The sequence below is a fragment of the Vanellus vanellus genome, assembly GCF_965231255.1.
Source record: "Vanellus vanellus genome assembly, chromosome: 1".
Lineage (NCBI taxonomy): Eukaryota > Metazoa > Chordata > Aves > Charadriiformes > Charadriidae > Vanellus > Vanellus vanellus.
Window position 1 is genome coordinate 221947607 of NC_138905.1, and position 16796 is coordinate 221964402.

The 16796-nt window shown below is 57.3% G+C and overlaps 1 protein-coding gene across 1 annotated transcript; it reads left to right on the top strand.

The window, feature by feature from the left end:
• The first annotated feature begins 997 nt into the window (after nucleotides 1–997).
• Nucleotides 998–9143, top strand: WDR73 (WD repeat domain 73). Its single transcript, XM_082490943.1, has 8 exons — nucleotides 998–1060; nucleotides 1140–1207; nucleotides 3566–3654; nucleotides 4334–4422; nucleotides 5394–5461; nucleotides 6632–6796; nucleotides 7832–8206; nucleotides 8741–9143. Exons 1-8 carry the CDS (start codon nucleotides 999–1001, stop codon nucleotides 8977–8979), a joined length of 1155 nt encoding a protein of 384 aa, XP_082347069.1. The 5' UTR covers nucleotide 998; the 3' UTR covers nucleotides 8980–9143.
• The last annotated feature ends 7653 nt before the right edge of the window (nucleotides 9144–16796 follow it).

Sequence of the window (16796 nt, forward strand, 5' to 3'; positions counted from 1 at the left end):
GGAGCTGGTGGAGCGGGGCCAGAGGAGGCCCCGGAGATGCTGGGAGGGCTGGAGCCCCTCTGCTGGGAGGACAGGCTGGGAGAGGTGGGGGGGTCAGCCTGGAGAAGAGAAGGCTCCGGGGAGACCTCCGAGCCCCTTCCAGTGCCTAAAGGGGCTCCAGGAGAGCTGGGGGGGACTCTGGGTCAGGGAGGGGAGCCGTGGGACGAGGGGGAACGGTTTGACACTGACAGAGGAGAGATTGAGATGAGATATGGGGAAGAAATTGTTGGCTGTGGGGGCGGTGAGCCCCTGGCGCAGGGTGCCCCGAGAAGCTGTGGCTGCCCCATCCCTGGAGGGGTTCAAGGCCGGGTTGGACGGGGCTGGGAGCAACCTGGGCTGGGGGGGGGTGGCCCTGCCCAGGGCAGGGGGTGGCACTGGGGGTGCTTCAGGGTCCCTTCCAACTCTTAACCATTCTGTGACTCTATGAAAATAGGAAAACACCCAACTACACCACACATTTAATCGCTGAAAATGAAAAAGCAAAACCCACGTGAGGCAGCGTGAGCTGGGAACCACCCCATAACCACGCCACGCAGCCGGACTGGCACAACGGGCTGGCTTCTACACAGATTCTGGAACCTTCTGGATCTATGTATAGCCGATAAGATACCCACAAGTGTGTTATATTATATATATTATATAGCCCGTGTTATATTACACACCCGCACGTCAGCCCGCACTGACACCTCCATTTTAGCGCGCCGAATCCTCACAGAATAAGAGGAACAACGCGCTTCCCCCCCACCCCCCCCGCTCTCCACCGCCTTTTCCCTCAGGGCGGCGACCGCGGCCCGCGCTTCCCTCAGCGCCGCCGGCCCCGACCGGCGCCAACCGGCGCCAACCGGTTCAGGAACCGCCCGAGGGGCGGGGCGGAGCGGGCGGGACCGGAAGAGGAAGTAGAGGGTAACGTCACTGCTGCGCGCCGCCGCCTGACGTCACACGCAGCGGCGGGCGTTGCCATGGAGGCGGTGGGCGCCGGGGAGGAGGAGGCGGACGAATGGCTGCTGCAGTCTCTGCGCCTGTGAGGGACCCTCCCCCCGGCCCCCCTCCCGCTTCTCTTCCCCCGCGGCCCCGCCAACCTCTCCTCCTTCTCCCCGCAGGTACGAGGACCTGCACACCTTCGAGCTCCAGGCGCCCACCCGCCTCATCGAATGGGCCCGGGGAAACCGTGAGTGCGGGGCGGAGCGGGGAGGCCGGGCCGGGTGGTGCTGAGGGAGGGGGAGAGAGATTGGGCCCGGGTCCCCCCGGGGAGGGGAGTGGGTGGGTGGGTTGGACGAGGTCCCGGGGGAAAGAATTGGGGGAGCAAAGGGCTGGGCTGGGCCACGGGGGTAGGGAATGATAGAGTCATAGAACGGTTTGGGTGGGAAGGGACCTTGAAGACCACCCAGTGCCACCCCCTGCCCCGGGCAGGGACACCTCCCCCCAGCCCAGGTTGCTCCCAGCCCCGTCCAACCCGGCCTTGAACACCTCCAGGGATGGGGGGCACCCTGTGCCAGGGGCTCACCGCCCCCACAGGCAACAATTTCTTCTTCACATCTCATCCCAATCTCCCCTCTGTCAGTGTCAAACCGCTCCCCCTCATCCCACAGCTTCCCTCCCTGACTCAGAGTCCCTCCCCAGCTCTCCTGGAGCCCCTTTAGGCACTGGAAGGGGCTCTGAGGTCTCTGCGGAGCCTTCTCTTCTCCAGGCTGAACCTCCCAACTCTCCCAGCCTGTCCTCCCAGCAGAGGGGCTCCAGCCCTCCCAGCACCTTCTGATCATCACAGAATCCCGCGTTGGAAGGGATCATCTGGTCCAACCTTTTTCAGCACAAGCCTAGTCTAGGCAAGATGGTCCAGCGCTCTGTCCATATGAATCCTAAAAGTGTTCAATGATGGGAAACCCGCTACTTCCCTGGGGAGATTCCTGGTTCCAGCTCTGGAGCCCTCAGCACGAGAGACATGGACCTGTTGGAACAGGTCCAGGGGAGATGCTGTGAGGGCTGGAGCCCTTCTGCTGGGAGGACAGTCTGGGAGAGTTGGGGCTGTTCAGCCTGGAGAAGAGAAGGAGAGACCTTATTTGGGCCTTTCAGTACCTAAAAGGGGCCTACAGGAAAGATGGGGACAAAGTTTTTAGCAGGGCCTGTTGCGATAGGACAGCGGGTAATGGCTTTAAACTGAAAGAGGGGAGATTCAGACTAGATCTAAAACACTTCTTCCTTACGCTGACGGTGGTGAGACACTGGCCTGGTTTTCCCAGAGAGGTAGGAGATGGCCCATCCCTGGAAACATTCCAGGCGAGGTTGGACAAGCCTCTGAGCCACCTGATCTAGTTGAAGATGTCCCTGCTCACGGCAAGGGGGGTTGGACTACATGGCCTTTAAAGATCCCTTCCCACCCAAACCTTTCCATCGTTCTGTGATTCTATGAGGTTATTCCAATGGCCGATTGTTATTGTGACAAATTTTCCTCTTGTCTCCAATTGGAATCTCCCCAGGAGTAACTTGTACACATCACACCTCACCTTTTCCATGCAACTCCTTGTAAAAAGGGAGTCTCCGTCTCCTTTGTAGCCACCCTTTAAATACTGGAACGTGGTGAGAAGGTCTCCCATGAGCCTTCTTTTCTCAAGGATGAACAAACCCCGTTCTCTCAGCCTTTCCTCAGACAGACAGACTCCCCATCCTTTGATCATCTTGGTGGCCCTTCTCTGCGTCCTCTCCAGCCCGGCCACAGCTTTTTTGCATAGCGGGGACCAAAATCACACACAGTGTTCCAGGTGTGGCCTGACCAGTGCTGAGCAGAGTGGGATAATGATTCTTTCTCTCTGTGGTGGTGCCCGTGGTGATGCAGCCCAGCACCCCATTGGCTTTCTCTGCCGCAGCAGCACTCCGCTCACTCGTATTGAGCTTGTTGTCCCCCAGGGCCCTTTCCACAGAGCTGCTCCCCAGCCGGGTGGATCCCAGCCTGTGCCACATTCCTGGATTATGTTTTCCGGGAGCAAGACCTTATGCTTGTCCTTGTTGAACTGCATAAGGTTCTTGTTAGCCCACTCTTCCGGCCTGTCCAAGTCTTCCTGCCAGGTGGCTCTCCCTTCCCAAGTGTCCACTTCCCCACTCAATAGGGTGTCATCAGCAAACTTCGTCAAGGCACACTTGATCCCATCATCTGGAACACTTATGAAGGTGTTAAACAGCGTTAGAAAATGGGCCAGGCTGGGGCCACAGAGGGGGGAGAAGTGGGACCACAGGGCCAGGCTGGGGCCACAGAGGGGGGAGAAGTGGGACCACAGGGCCAGGCTGGGGCCACGGAGGGGGGAGAAGTGGGACCACAGGGTCAGGCTGGGCTGGGATCCCAGAGGGAAGGCCAAGATGTAGGGCGAGGACCCCAGGAGTGGGGCCAAGCAGCTGGGGCTGTACTGGGGTTCAGCCTGGGCTGGGGCTCCGCGTCCAGGGTTCAGGATGGACCACACTATGATCCAGGGAGAGGGGGGGCAGATACGGGGGAGCATCCCTCACTATGTCCCTGGTTCTTCATCCCCATTCCAAGGTGTCTGTGTAGCCGGGTATGGACAGTCTGGTGGGAACGAGATCCTGCAGCTGCTCCCGCCACCATCGCTGCAGGTGAAGGAGACCCAGGTGGGTGTTGCAGCCAAGGTGGAACCAGATCACTCTGTCCTCCTTTGCCTGGTGTCTTCAGGGACTGGGCTGTGCTCCGCTGGGCTTCACAAGCTGTTACCTGGTCTCTGTTGCTCTGACAAGGGCTTGGCCTGGTCTCGAGCAGCTTTGGTTGAAAAGTAAAGCATGTAAGTCACTTGGCTGCTATCCAGTTGAGGTAGCACAGGTTGGCGCACCAGTCTCATGTAATCCTGCAGCGTTGCGGGCAGCTTGTGCCATGAAAACTTCATCTCCAGATGTGTGAATGAAAGCGTTTCATGGGGAAATAGGACAGATGACAACACCAAGGCAAATGGAGAAGGGTCTTGGTGAGATGCCCAAGCCTGGGGCACCGGGTGATCTCTACATTAAAGTAGAAGGTGGTGTTTGGTCACTGGGTGAGCAGAAAGCTCCTGGGCCAGACTTTCACGGATGGCAATGAACCCAGGCAGAGTTCTTGGCAGGAGCTTTCTCCAGATTTCTTTTCCTCTAACTGTTTTGGGATCCTTCAATCCTGCAGCTCCTCTGAAATAGGCGTTACTGGACAGGTGAGAGCTTTACTGAGGATGTGTCTCTTTTCTCGGTCTTTTTTCATGGTACCTGATCACACTGAGTTCTGCACCATTACTTGTGAAGAAATGACTTTCCCTCTGATTTCCAGGGCCTGTGTCCAGAGAGAGATTTCAAGGTGGAATGTGGTGGATTTTCAAACCGCCCGGTGTACAGCCTGAAATATGTGCCGGACACCAGGTATGACCACAGAGTCCTTCCAGAGCATACTGGAGATGGAGAGGGAACTTGTTCGCTGAGAGAGAGCTCCTTTTCCTTGCCCGCTTCCCAACCCAGACGGTCAGTCCCGCCAGCTCTGAAAGCGGTGTGAGTCTGAGAGGGAACTTGCTGGCTGGTGACATGTAGTGGTCCTCCCAGAACCCCGTTGCGGTGTTTGGAGAGAAGCCGTCTTTAGGGGTGCTCAGCAAAACGGCGTGCACCCTGCTGCTGCGGTACTGAAAGCTGCAGCGTGTGTCTTGTGGGGCAGCTGGCAGGGAAACCGAAGCTGCCGGTGGATAACTCGAATCCTCGGCTTCTTCCAGAAGTGAGCCGCGGGGGCTGCTGACGTTGATGCTGGCTCACCAGGGATCCCTCCCTACCCCGCTTCTGAGCAAGGGGGGCCTGCATAGCTTCCTTGCTCTGCCGCTCCCATCCCTTCCTTCTGCCATTTGGCACCTCTGAACACCTCTGCGTGGAGGTGTTCAGCAGGCAGAGCGGGATACTAGTGGCTGCTGCCACCGCTCTGTAAGTCCCTGCGTATGCAGGTTCAGAAGGTTTTTTCCTGCTGTGGGTTGTAGACCAAGCAAACCCGCTTGCCTCTGGCTGATTCGTTTCGCTCGTTCAGCTCTCTCCTCCTATGCAAGCCCCCGTTGCTACTTTGGAGCTCTTTGCACCATTCTTAGTCTAGCGCTTTTGGAAAATGTGCTAATTAAATGCTGTTGCCTGGGACTGTGTTTGCCTGGGCTGCGTAGAGCTCCCTGGCGTGAGGAGTTCTGGCATTACAGTCCTTGTGGCCCCTTCTCTGCTCCAAGCAGAGGCAGAAGCTCCTGAGCACAGGAGGAGCCGCAGACCAGTTTGTCCCAGGCTGGGGAGAAAAAAAAAACAAAAACAAAACCAAAAAAGGCCGTTCTCTGCTCCTGAAGAGTTACGTGGGGTTCTTCTTGTTTCCTCAGCTTGCTGGTGACGAGCGGACCACCAGACAGCTCCCTCCAGGTCTGGCAGGTGTCAGCAGAGGATTCTGGTAAGGAAACAGATTTCTGAGCTTGAGTAGTTTCTCAATGTAGTCCCTGCGGTAAGCACCTCTAGCTTCCCCTTCTTCCTGGGCGTAAAACGAGGAGGGGAGCAGCAGTCCCATTCAGTGAAGTCCTGAGTGACTGCCCTTGTGTGGCAGGGGCTGGAGAAGGGCACGAGACAAGTGTCTATGCCAATTCTGGTGGCTTGGAAAGAAATAGACTCGATGGCACAAACCTCGTAAGGGAATTAGTAGGTTCAGGCCTGTCACGGTGGCTTTCTGCTTATTTGTGAGCTCTTGGTCGTACAAACAAAAGCCCTGATCATAGTTGGTGCAACGTTCCCTTCATAACTCCGAGGGTTAGAAATAAAAAGCTGCGTACATCACCTTTCAGGATATCGAATCGTGGAATCATAGAGTAGATACATCATCAACCATCTCAGTTCTACAAGCCTATGTCTCCAAGCCTATTGCATCCAGCTCTGGAGCCCCCAACATAGGAAGGACAGTACCTAAAAGGGCTCCAGGAGAGCTGGGGAAGGACTTTTTACAAGGGCACGTAGTGATAAGACAAGGGGGAATGGCTTCAAACTGGAAGAGGGAAGATTTAGATTAAATATTAGGAAGAAATTTTTCATTGTGAGGGCGGTGAGCCCCTGGCGCAGGTTGCCCAGAGAAGCTGTGGCTGCCCCATCCCTGGAGGTGTTCAAGGCCGGGTTGGACGGGGCTGGGAGCAACCTGGGCTGGGGGGAGGTGGCCCTGCCCAGGGCAGGGGGATGGAATGAGATGATCTTTAAGGTCCCTTCCAACCTAAACCATTCTGTGATTCTATGGCTGCCTCCATCAAGAAAGGATTTCCGTTGCTTTGTCTGTTCTTGCGAAATACTTTGAAACCACCAGAAAGGAAGTGCAAAATGCTATTAGTTTTCCCCTTCATTGAAAATACACATCTTGATTGACAACTTTCCGTGCATTTTGCTAGATTTTAGAGGGCTTGTTGTCAGTCCTTGCTGGATGTTGGAAAGAGTGGTTTTATTCCGGAGAGGGGGTTAGTCATAATTGGATTTCTTGTTGGTTTAGTAGGTCACTTTTAGCTTTATGAGGCTGTGAAACAGCTTAATCTTGTGGATTACTTGATTCCTGATGTGTTTTACAACTGCTTACATCTCTTTCGAATAGATGTTATTAAATCCGTGAGTGCTATATCTACAGAAAATGGCACTGGGCAACCCTGGGCTAAAATTGCAACCATTTCGGCCAGAGCGCCGTGGGTCCTTCACGGCTCAAGACTCAACAGCGTCCAAATTACAGAGGTTGAATCGAGGAAAAATGTCTACACGGCAGGTATTCAAACCAACTCTGCTGACTTGGTTTTTGTAAAGTTGGGGGTTGGGTAAAGCAAGGGTAACTGCTTAAGTGGCAGAGGTTTCGCTGGGCGGGTAATTTCAGACGTGGGCCAAAGGGTGTAAAGATATTTGCAGAAAGTACATTGTCTTGAGGAAAGAGGTTACAATGCTCTGGCCCATCACCTCCGGCTTCTCGTTACTCCCATGAAAGTGGTTTCTCAGGCTTCTGCCCCAGATCTGTGCCCTGTGAGAGCGCTGTATGTGGTTTCAGTGCAAAGAATCGGCTTAGCAGAGGGCTCCCGTGTGTTGTGCCAAATGAGGGAGGAGCTGACCGCGGAGTCACATCGCCTGGGGTCATTGACATTGGCTTCGACTTCTGAGTGAACTCTGTGTTCCTCTGTGATCTGTCCGTGCGGACAGGAGGAGGATCGTGCCAGCCCCGTTAAACCAGCTCTGCCTTAACTGGAGGTGGTAAATCCATCCAGGTCTGGTTTGTTGGGTGTGCTGGAGATCTGCCTTCACCTACCCAGTAAGACTCAGTCCCCACACACCTCACCCCGTGGTGATGGAAATGCGTGTGTGTGTCCAGTGGCTGTAACACAGTGTGCTGAGCAAAAAGAAGGTCTATTTGTCACTGCTCTGCTGTGTCCCTGTGCCGCAGGGACTTGTGTGACTCCCACTGCTGAGGGATAATGCTGGAGGCATCTGCTCTGAGTGCTGCTCCGTGTCGGGTCTCCCGTGGGAGCTCGAACAGAGCTAGTGTTAGTCCTGAGCCTGCCTGTCTCCTCTGCCTGGGTGTTAACATCTGCTTTTGGGCGGTACAGACTGTGCCTGCTCCCCGTGGACCCTCCGCAGAGATAATTCCCGAGCGGGCCGCCGGTCTCCGCTGCTGGCTCTCTTGGAGAACTAACTAGCGTTGCTTGAAAGCCACTTCCAGGGATGAGGCTGGAAAACTGCTTTCTCGGGCAAGATTGCAGCAGCAAAATCATGCAAACGTTCCTCCTGTCATCTGAGATCTGCCTCTCTTTTCTAGCCTCCAGAAACAGCGAGGAGCTCGGCGGCCTGGCGTTCCTGGATTGCAACACCTTGCTCCTCTGCTGTGCCAAGGGACAGCTGTGCCTGGCTGACGTTCGGCAGCCGCAGAGTCCCTTGGAGGCTGTGTCCGTCCCCTCGGCGCCGTGTGGCGAGCGGTGGTGCATGGGAGTCGGGCGCGGACCTCAAGGCTCTGACTCAAGCTCCCGGCCCGTAGCTCGCCTCTCGAGCGGAGGGCACCTCACCCTAACAGACGTAAGAAAAACCTCCGAGTCCTTGGCCTCAGCAAAGTGCAGAGTGCCCTCTCCCAGCTCGGGTGCGGAGTTCCTGTCCGTCTCCTGGGCTCCTGCTCTGGAAAGCTGCCTTGCTGTTTCAGGTATGTGCTTTGGGCCGAGATCTCCTTTTCTGGATGCTTTTTCGAGCTGTATTTCTATCAAAGCCCAGTTCGCCCCACCTTACTTTAAACACTCCAGTTAGGGGGAGGTTGTTCCGAGCTCCTCCTGGAGCCGGCGGAGATGCGAGCTAACCGTCCTCTGCAGCTGCATCTCTCCAACAACTACAGAAGGGGCCCGGATGAGTTCTGGGGGACCCCCGCTTCCCTCCTGGGAGAACAAAGACCCCAAGCCCTTAGCAAACACTGCCCCCATAGCGCCAGTGACAGCCTGGCCGCGGGGATACTGCGTTGATAAGACCGACTGGGCGGCGAGGCTGCCTCCTGGCCAGGGCATTGCAAATTCAGACTGGTGAATCCGCGAGCTTTTTGGATCTGGCCCGCGTTCTCCCTGGCAGCTGTTAGCTTGAGACAAGCTCCTCGGAGGCTTGGAAGCTCTGCTGTCACAGGTTGTGAGCCCAGTTGGACTAGAGCAAAGCAATTTAGTCCCGCGGACTCTCTGATTCCCTTTTATTCAAGGTTTCGATGGGACCGTGCACGTGTATGACATGCAGAGCTGGGACAGCTCTGGCAGGGAAGCAGAGCCCATCTTTGTTCACAAAGGCCACGCGTTCGGCGGATGGGACAGCAGCGGAGGCCCTCCCTTGGTCACAGCGCACGCGTGGCATCCGCAGAAAGCAAGAACTTTATTGTCAGCGGCAAGCGACGGTTCCCTGCACGTTTGGGACTGGGTTCAGTCTTGTGGGAACTGTGGGTAGATCATACTCGCAGTGAGATGTGCTGCGTTTCCTGTCTGTGTTTGAGTTTGCGTAGGCTGCGAGGCGTCTGTTTGCACGCAGATACCGCTTTGAGACAGTTGTAGTGAACAGAGCTGACTTGTAAAGAGCGCTATTTTAATATAGTAAAAAAAATTTTGATCCTGTTACTTGTCCTCCTGTGTACCGGCCTTCAAACGACAGCTGTGGCTGTGGAGTAGCTCTGGTTGTGTCCGCTAGCTGAGAACATCCTGCCAGCGTTTTATCGTAGACCCGTGTCCTGTCCGCACCATACTTTTCAGAAGAAGACAGACCAAAAAACACCCATGAGTACAGTTTGAGGAAATGGGCTGTTCTCTGGCGTATTTAACCCCAAAGCTCCGGGATGGGGTGGGGGGAAGGTTGTCCTCCCCGTCGGGCGTTGGCGTTTTGTCACGTGCGTGTGTCGCAAGTAGCGGCCTCCGCTCAGGAAGTCGCCGTGCAAACGGCAGCCTGCTCGCAGCCCGCAAAAGGAACAGGAACAACCTTTTCGGCCCCCGCCTGTTACAAGCTTCGCCCTCCCCCTGCGGAACTGGAGAGCGCCCAGTCTCGGAAAAGGCCTTGGTATCTTTTGGCTCTTGTCCCACCGACTGAAAGTTTAAATTTGATCGAGCTCATGTGATTTCCTGGGCCTGAGGAAGCCAGGCAATGGCTTTTGCAATGCCTACGCTGTTACCAAGGTGTCACTTTTGGGGGGGGGGGGGAACTGTCTGCTCTTTATTCCCAACATGAAAAACTGTGTTTCGCCGAGGAGCTGGGGAGGAAGCGGGGAGCAGAGCCTGGCGGTGGGGCAGGGGCGGGATGCGGGCAGGGGGTGCTCGCCCTGCCAAAGGGGGGGACCCTGCCTTGCTCTGGCGCCGGGGCTTGCTTGTGCTGCAGCAGCCAGCTCAGATGTGACAGTGCAAATGCTCGTCAGGCTGTGTCCCCTCTGCTCCGCGTTTGCTGTCCCCTTCTGCTTCTAAGTGCCTTTTCACGGTTATTTCTGAGGTCGGCAACTGCCGCTCTGCGTCCCTCCGGGGGTTCCTCACTTTTCAGGGTGGAAGCTGAGGTGAGAGGTGGGTTGAGGACAGGCGTAGACGGGTGCCGCGCTGGGTGAGTTGGGGAGAAGGTTGCGCTTCAGGAGGAGGGCGCTGGAAGCGGCTGGGGAAGCCTTGGCGCTGGGAATGCAGTGTACCGAACGGCGCTGTGTCATGGCAACCGCTGTTTGCCTGTGGGTGCTAAGGCTGAAACCTGTTCCCATCCGCGCTGTAACGGCATCACAGGGGAAGCTCCACGCAGGTCCTCACCTCGCAGGCCTCCTGCCAGCACAAGCTGTGGGGGCTCTTCCCCTCCACGCAAAAAACCGTCCCTGCCTACGTGGCGGCGTGGGAAATGGGGGGAGCATGTCCTGCCCAAGGCTGGGGGGTTTGATCATAGAATCGTAGAATGGTTTGGGTTGGAAGGGACCTTTTAAAGGCCATCTCATTCCAACCCCCCTGCCCTGGGCAGGGACACCTCCCCCCAGCCCAGGTCGCTCCCAGCCCCGTCCAACCCGGCCTTGAACCCCTCCAGGGATGGGGCAGCCACAGCTTCTCGGGGCACCCTGCGCCAGGGGCTCACCGCCCGCACAGCCAACAATTTCCTCCTAATATCTAACCTAAATCTCCCCTCTTTCAGTGTCAAACCGTTCCCCCTCGTCCCACAGCTCCCCTCCCCGATCCAGAGTCCCTCCCCAGCTCTCCTGGAGCCCCTTTAGGCACTGGAAGGGGCTCGGAGGTCTCCCCGGAGCCTTCTCTTCTCCAGGCTGAACAATCAGAGCGGTTTGATGCTTTGTCACCTACCGAAGCCATAGGTCTGTGTCACCACCAGCGGTGGCAGTTGCTGCACCAGCAAAGAAAAAAGCCTGTTTGAGCACAGGAGGAGCTGAGCGATTGTAGAGATAAGATGAGGGGGAATGGCTTCAAACTGGGGAGATTTAGATTACATATTAGGAAGAAATTTTTCACTGTATGGGCGATGAGCCCCTGGCGCAGGGTGCCCCGAGAAGCTGTGGTGCCCCATCCCTGGAGGTGTTCAAGGCCGGGTTGGACGGGGCTGGGGGGAGGTGTCCCTGCCCAGGGCAGGGGGTGGCACTGGGTGGTCTTCAAGGTCCCTCCCAACTCTAACCCTTCTGTGATTCATGCAGGAATGCTTGGTCCTCCTTTCCGTCCCTGGAGGGTCCCCAGCAAAACCAGTCCAGCTGTGCCAATGTCAAACTGCTGGGAATAGGTTCTGACCAGGCGTTTGGGAGGATTTCTGCCCCGGTGAAGGGCAGCTAGGAGGCCTTCTGGCTTTCCAGTCACCCCACCTCTGCTGTTGAGTGTGCTCCTGCCTGAGGGGGGAGAGCACAGCGTGCCCTTCCCTGCACCGAGACCTCCAGCGTCAGGAGTTCAGGAGTTGGCTTCTCTGGCCCAAGGCTGGCACCAGGTACAGCCCCAGGAAGGGCAGTGTGTGGCTGATGGGTACGCAGGCATGGAGGGTTCCTCAAGCTCGATCCTGGAGCTCAAGGGATCTTTTTTGAGCACCCCTGGAAGCGGGTGGTTTGGCCAACTCACCCAGCTCTTCTCAGCTCCACCAGGGTGAGGGGTCAGCCCTGGGGGAGGCGGGCTCCCAGGAGGAGACATGACCGCTGCAGCCTTCCCAGCAACCAGGCTTCATCTTCCTCACTGCCTCCTTTGCACGGGGGAGGAGATGACAAGCAGAAGCAGCAGAGCCACCCCTGGCCCCGGTCCACGTCACGGTGGCGCAGGTAGTGCAGAGGGGACAGGGAAGCAAACTTGCTCGGCTTGCTAGAGACGTGGGGCTTAAGCAATAGCACAGTTTGTACTCATCTAAACTTCCCTTTATTTTATTTTATTTTTTTCCCCAAAATAACTTAAGCCGTCTTGTCCAGCTTGAACCAGATTGGACGGGGGACTGGAGATGTCCAAAACGTTAAGTACTTGCAGCTGCCGCACAAAGGGATTACGCACAGAGGAGGGATCTCCCTCTAAACATGACGCTGGAGAACTCGCGCCGGGCGGTGAGAGCATTTCTCCCAAAAATGCACCGTGCGGACCTTCAGACAGCGCCCGAACGTTTGATCAGAGAGTCCGGTTGCGTGACTGTGGGGACCTCGGCGTTGCTGGAGCCAGCTTTGCCTTTGGTGGGGAAGGTCGGGATGGCTCCTGCCCCCGGCACTAATGCTGACGCCCCCGAGACGGATCAACTTATGGACGGTTTCTCCTTCCCCGCAGCATCGCTGTGGGGAGGGGCAGCTCGCAGCTGCATTGCACATGGATGTGTCCAACCTCAGCTCTCCAGGGGACCACGGAAAGGTTCTCCAGGACTTCTATCTTCACTGAGGACAGCTGGCCACAAAGCCTTCCCTTCTGGTTTAACCCCAGGACAAGGTGTCGCAACTGGGGTGACCCAGCGGGGTGGAGAGCTGTTTCCCGGCCAATGGAGCAGATCCAGAATCATAGAATCACAAAATGGTTTAGGTTGGAAAGGACCTTGAAGATCATCCAGTTCCAACCCCCCTGCCATGGGCAGGGACACCTCCCACCAGGCCAGGTTGCCCAAGGCCCCGTCCAGCCTGGCCTTGAACACCTCCAGGGACGGGGCCTCAACAACCTCTCTGGGCAACCTGTGCCAGTGCCTCACCACCCTCACAGTGAAAAACTTCTTCCTAATGTTCTATCTGAACCTGCCCTCTTCCAGTTTGAAGCCATTCCCCCTCATCCTACCGCTACATGCCCCAGTAAAAAGTCCTTCCCCGGCTCTCCTGTAGGCCCCCTTTAGGGACTGGAAGGCTGCAATAAGATCTCCCCGGAGCCTTCTCTTCTCCAGGCTGAACAGCCCCAACTCTTTCAGCCTCTCCTCTTAGGAGAGGTGCTCCGGCTCTCGGATCATCCTCGTGGCTCTCCTCTGGACACGCTCCAGCAGGTCCATGTCCTTCTTCTGTTGGGGACTCCAGAGCTGGATGCAGTACTCCAGGTGGCGTCTCACCAGAGCAGAGTAGAGGGGCAGAATCCCCCCCCTCGCCCTGCTGGCCACACTTGTTCTGATGCAGCCCAGGATATGGTTGGCCTTCTGGGCTGTGATCACACACTGCTGGCTCATGTTGAGCTTCTCATCAATCAGCACTCCCAGGTCCTTCTCCTCAGGGCTGCTCTCCCGCCATTCCTCGCCCAGCCTGGAGCTGTGCTTGGGATTGCCCTGACGCAGATGTAGGACCTTGCACTTGGCCTTGTTGAACTGCATGAGGTTGGCTTGGGCCCACCTCTGCAGCCTGTCCAGGTCCCTCTGGATGGCATCCCTCCCCTCCAGCGTGTCTACCTTGCCAAAGAGCTCGGTGTCATCGGCAAACTTGCTGAGGGTGCACTCGACCCCACTGTCCGTGTCGCCGACAAAGACGTTGAACAGAACAGGCCAGAATGGTGCTGTGGATGGTGGCGAGATCAAGCCATGCTCTGCGTTTCTCCTCCCTTGCCTGGGAGGGGACAAGCCACAGCCTGAGGGACTGTCCCCCAGTTCAAGCCCAGAAACTGGGTGGTTATTTAGCTCACCCCCCCCGGGGTCCTGGCTCCTCCTGCTCCCAGGGGGGGATGTGAAGCTGGTTGCAACATCAGCTCCTGGCTCTTTGCGCCCCGAGGCGGAGCGGTCCAGCCCTGGAGCTGCCGCGATGCTGCTCCACGGACATCTCCACCCTCCTGGGACGCCCATTGCCGGGCTTGGCCGTGGACGGGCTGAGATGCGCAGGCGTTGCTTCCTCCTTCGGAGGAGAGGCCACTGGGGGTTTCGGGGGCTCCATCCTCACCGCTCACCCCGGCTCCTCCTCAGCCCCTCGCTGGGAAGATCACGGAATCACGGAATCTCAGAGTTGGAAGGGACCTCTAGAGATCATCTAGTCCAACTCCCCTGCCAAAGCAGGATTGCCCGGAGCACATCCCTCAGGACTGCATCCAGGCGGGTCTTGGAAACCTCCAGGGAAGGGGACTCCCCCCCTCCCTGGGCAGCCTGTGCCAGTGCTCTGTCACCCTCACCGTAAAGAAGTGTTTCTGTGTATTTGAACGGAACTTCCTATGTTCTAACTTGTGCCCATTACCCCTCGTCCTGTCACTGGGAACCATTGAAAAGAGCCTGGTTCCATCCTCCTTCAACCCACCCTTTAGATACTTGTATGCCATAATAAGGTCTCCCCTCAGCCTTCTCTTCTCCAGGCTAAAGAGTCCCAGCGCTCTCAGCCTTTCCTCATAAGGCAGATGCTCCAATCCCTTCATCATCTTAGTTGCCCTTCGCTGGACTCGCTCCAGCAGTTCCCTGTCCCTCTTGAACTGGGGAGCCCAAAACTGGACACAGTATTCCAGTTGCGGCCTCACCAGTGCAGAGTAGAGGGGGAGAATGACCTCCCTCGACCTACTGGCCACACTCTTCCCTACGCAGCCCTGGATCAGGGAGGGGAGCCGTGGGTCGAGGGGGAGCGGTTTGACACTGACAGAGGGGAGACTGAGATGAGATATGGGGAAGAAATTGTTGGCTGTGGGGGCGGTGAGCCCCCGGCGCAGGGTGCCCCGAGAAGCTGTGGTGCCCCATCCCTGGAGGTGTTCAAGGCCGGGTTGGACGGGGCTGGGAGCGACCTGGGCTGGGGGGAGGTGGCCCTGCCCGGGGCAGGGGGGTGGAACTGGATGACCTTTGAGGTCCCTTCCAACCCAAAACCTTCCATGATTTTATGGTGGTCGGTCTTCCTTCATGCACGTGGGCGCCAGCCCCTGGGGGTGTGGAGCCCCGCAGTGCCAGCCCTTAGGACACAACGTCTTAAACCATCGGACACAACGTCTTAAACATAGGACACAACGTCCTAAACCACGTGACCTTGCATTTCGTTTCCGAAATCATCCCTCCTGCGGGATACAGAAACCTCCGTCTCTTCCCCGCTCCCCACTGGATACATCCGCGTGTCCCCGCGCCCGGGGGAAGGCAGCGCGGAGGGGACGGAGGGGACGGGGTGGCGCGGCAGAGCGGCTGCGAGAAGGGCAAGTGCTTCAGCTCACCCCGGTCCTTGGCAGGAGGAGTGGGATCTTCCCCATGGTGGCCGCGTCCATCCGCGCTCGTCTTTTCGGACGGCGTCCCAGCAGATGGAGAGATGCCGGCGTTTCTGGGGCACGGTGTAGCCCGCCGTGTTGGTGCGACGCCGTGCCCTGGCCGGCTGTCTCTGCCGGGCAGGGAGCCCAGGCAGGACGGGCCGAAGCTACGGGAGTTGTTTCTCATCCGAATAACCCCGATTTTGGACGTTAACGGAGAGCGCCGAGGCTGGTGGGGTGACGGGGAGCCGTGCGGGTCGCGCCGGGGCAGGCGGCCAAGCTGGCACCGACCCGTTGCCGTGTGAGCTTGGAAGCCAGGGCACGGCGGGGAGCAGGGAGAGGCAGTGGCCAAAGTCTCCTGCAGCCAGGTAAGAGGGTCTGGGGGGGGGGGTTGGAGGGGCAGACGCCGAGTGCCGGGGACCAGGCAGGGCTGTCCCAGCGGTGACGTCCGGGCAGGGATGCTGGAAAGCCCGGGGGTGGAGATGGGATGCTGCTGGAGATGGGATCCTGCTGGAGATGGGATCCTGCTGGAATGGGATGCTGCTGGAGATGGGATGGTGCTGGAGATGGGATGCTACTGGACATGGGATGCCACTGGAAATGGGATGCTGCTGGAATGGGATGCTGCTGGACATGGGAGCTGCTGGAATGGGATGCTGCTGGAGTTGGGATGCTGCTGGACATGGGAGCTGCTGGAATGGGATGCTGCTGGAGATGGGAGCTGCTGCAAACAGGATGCTGCTGGAGATGGGGATGCTGCTGGAAATGGGATGGTGCTGGAAATGGGATGCTGCTGGAGATGGGATGCTGCTGGAGATGGGAGCCGCTGGAGATGGGATGCTGCTGGAGTTGGGATGCTGCTGGACATGGGAGCTGCTGGAGATGGGGATGCTGCTGGAAATGGGATGCTGCTGGAGATGGGATGTTGCTGGAGATGGGATGTTGCTGGAAATGGGATGCTGCTGGAATGGGATGCTGCTGGAGGGATGTGGAGATGGGATGCTGCTGGAATGGGATGTTGATGGAGATGGGATGCTGCTGGAGATGGGATGTTGATGGAGATGGGATGCTGATGGAGATGGGATGCTGATGGAGATGGGATGTTGATGGAGATGGGATGTTGATGGAGATGGGATGTTGATGGAGATGGGATGCTGATGGAGATGGGATGCTGATGGAATGGGATGCTGATGGAATGGGATGCTGCTGGAGATGGGATGCTGCTGGACATGGGATGCTGATGGAGACTTCTTTGTGTGATAATGCGCGAATGAATGAATTTGCGAGTGAGGAACAGTGCAGCTGAGGGCAGGAGCAGCGGGACCGGGAAATCTGCTCTCCTGAGGCTGCGCCTGACATGCCGGGGTGGCACATGCAGGGGGGGGACAACGAGACCCTCCGCACCCCCCCTTCCCCCAGCACCACCATCGGGTGCCCCAGGACTGTGCCACCTCCCCCTGTCCTGAGCCAACAGACGTCTCCAGGCACTGGGACTCTCTTTTATTATTTTATTTTATTACTTTTTTTTTTTTCTGAGTTTAATAAACTAGAATAATTTATTTGACAGAACACAGAAACGTCACAGATAATGGTGGAGAAACCAAAGAAGCAGGTATCAATGAACAGTACAAAGTAACCACTTTACAAAAAGAAGTACCACGCTGCCCATCGGCTTTACCCAAAAATAACGGGGGGGGG

Excerpts from the sequence above, each read along its gene's own strand:
- WDR73 (XM_082490943.1), top strand. The coding sequence starts at position 999 with ATGGAGGCGGTGGGCGCCGGGGAGGAGGAGGCGGACGAATGGCTGCTG. Across the intron at positions 4,423-5,393 it reads AAATATGTGCCGGACACCAG|CTTGCTGGTGACGAGCGGAC; the intron begins GTATGACCACAG and ends TTGTTTCCTCAG. Across the intron at positions 6,797-7,831 it reads GAAAAATGTCTACACGGCAG|CCTCCAGAAACAGCGAGGAG; the intron begins GTATTCAAACCA and ends TCTCTTTTCTAG.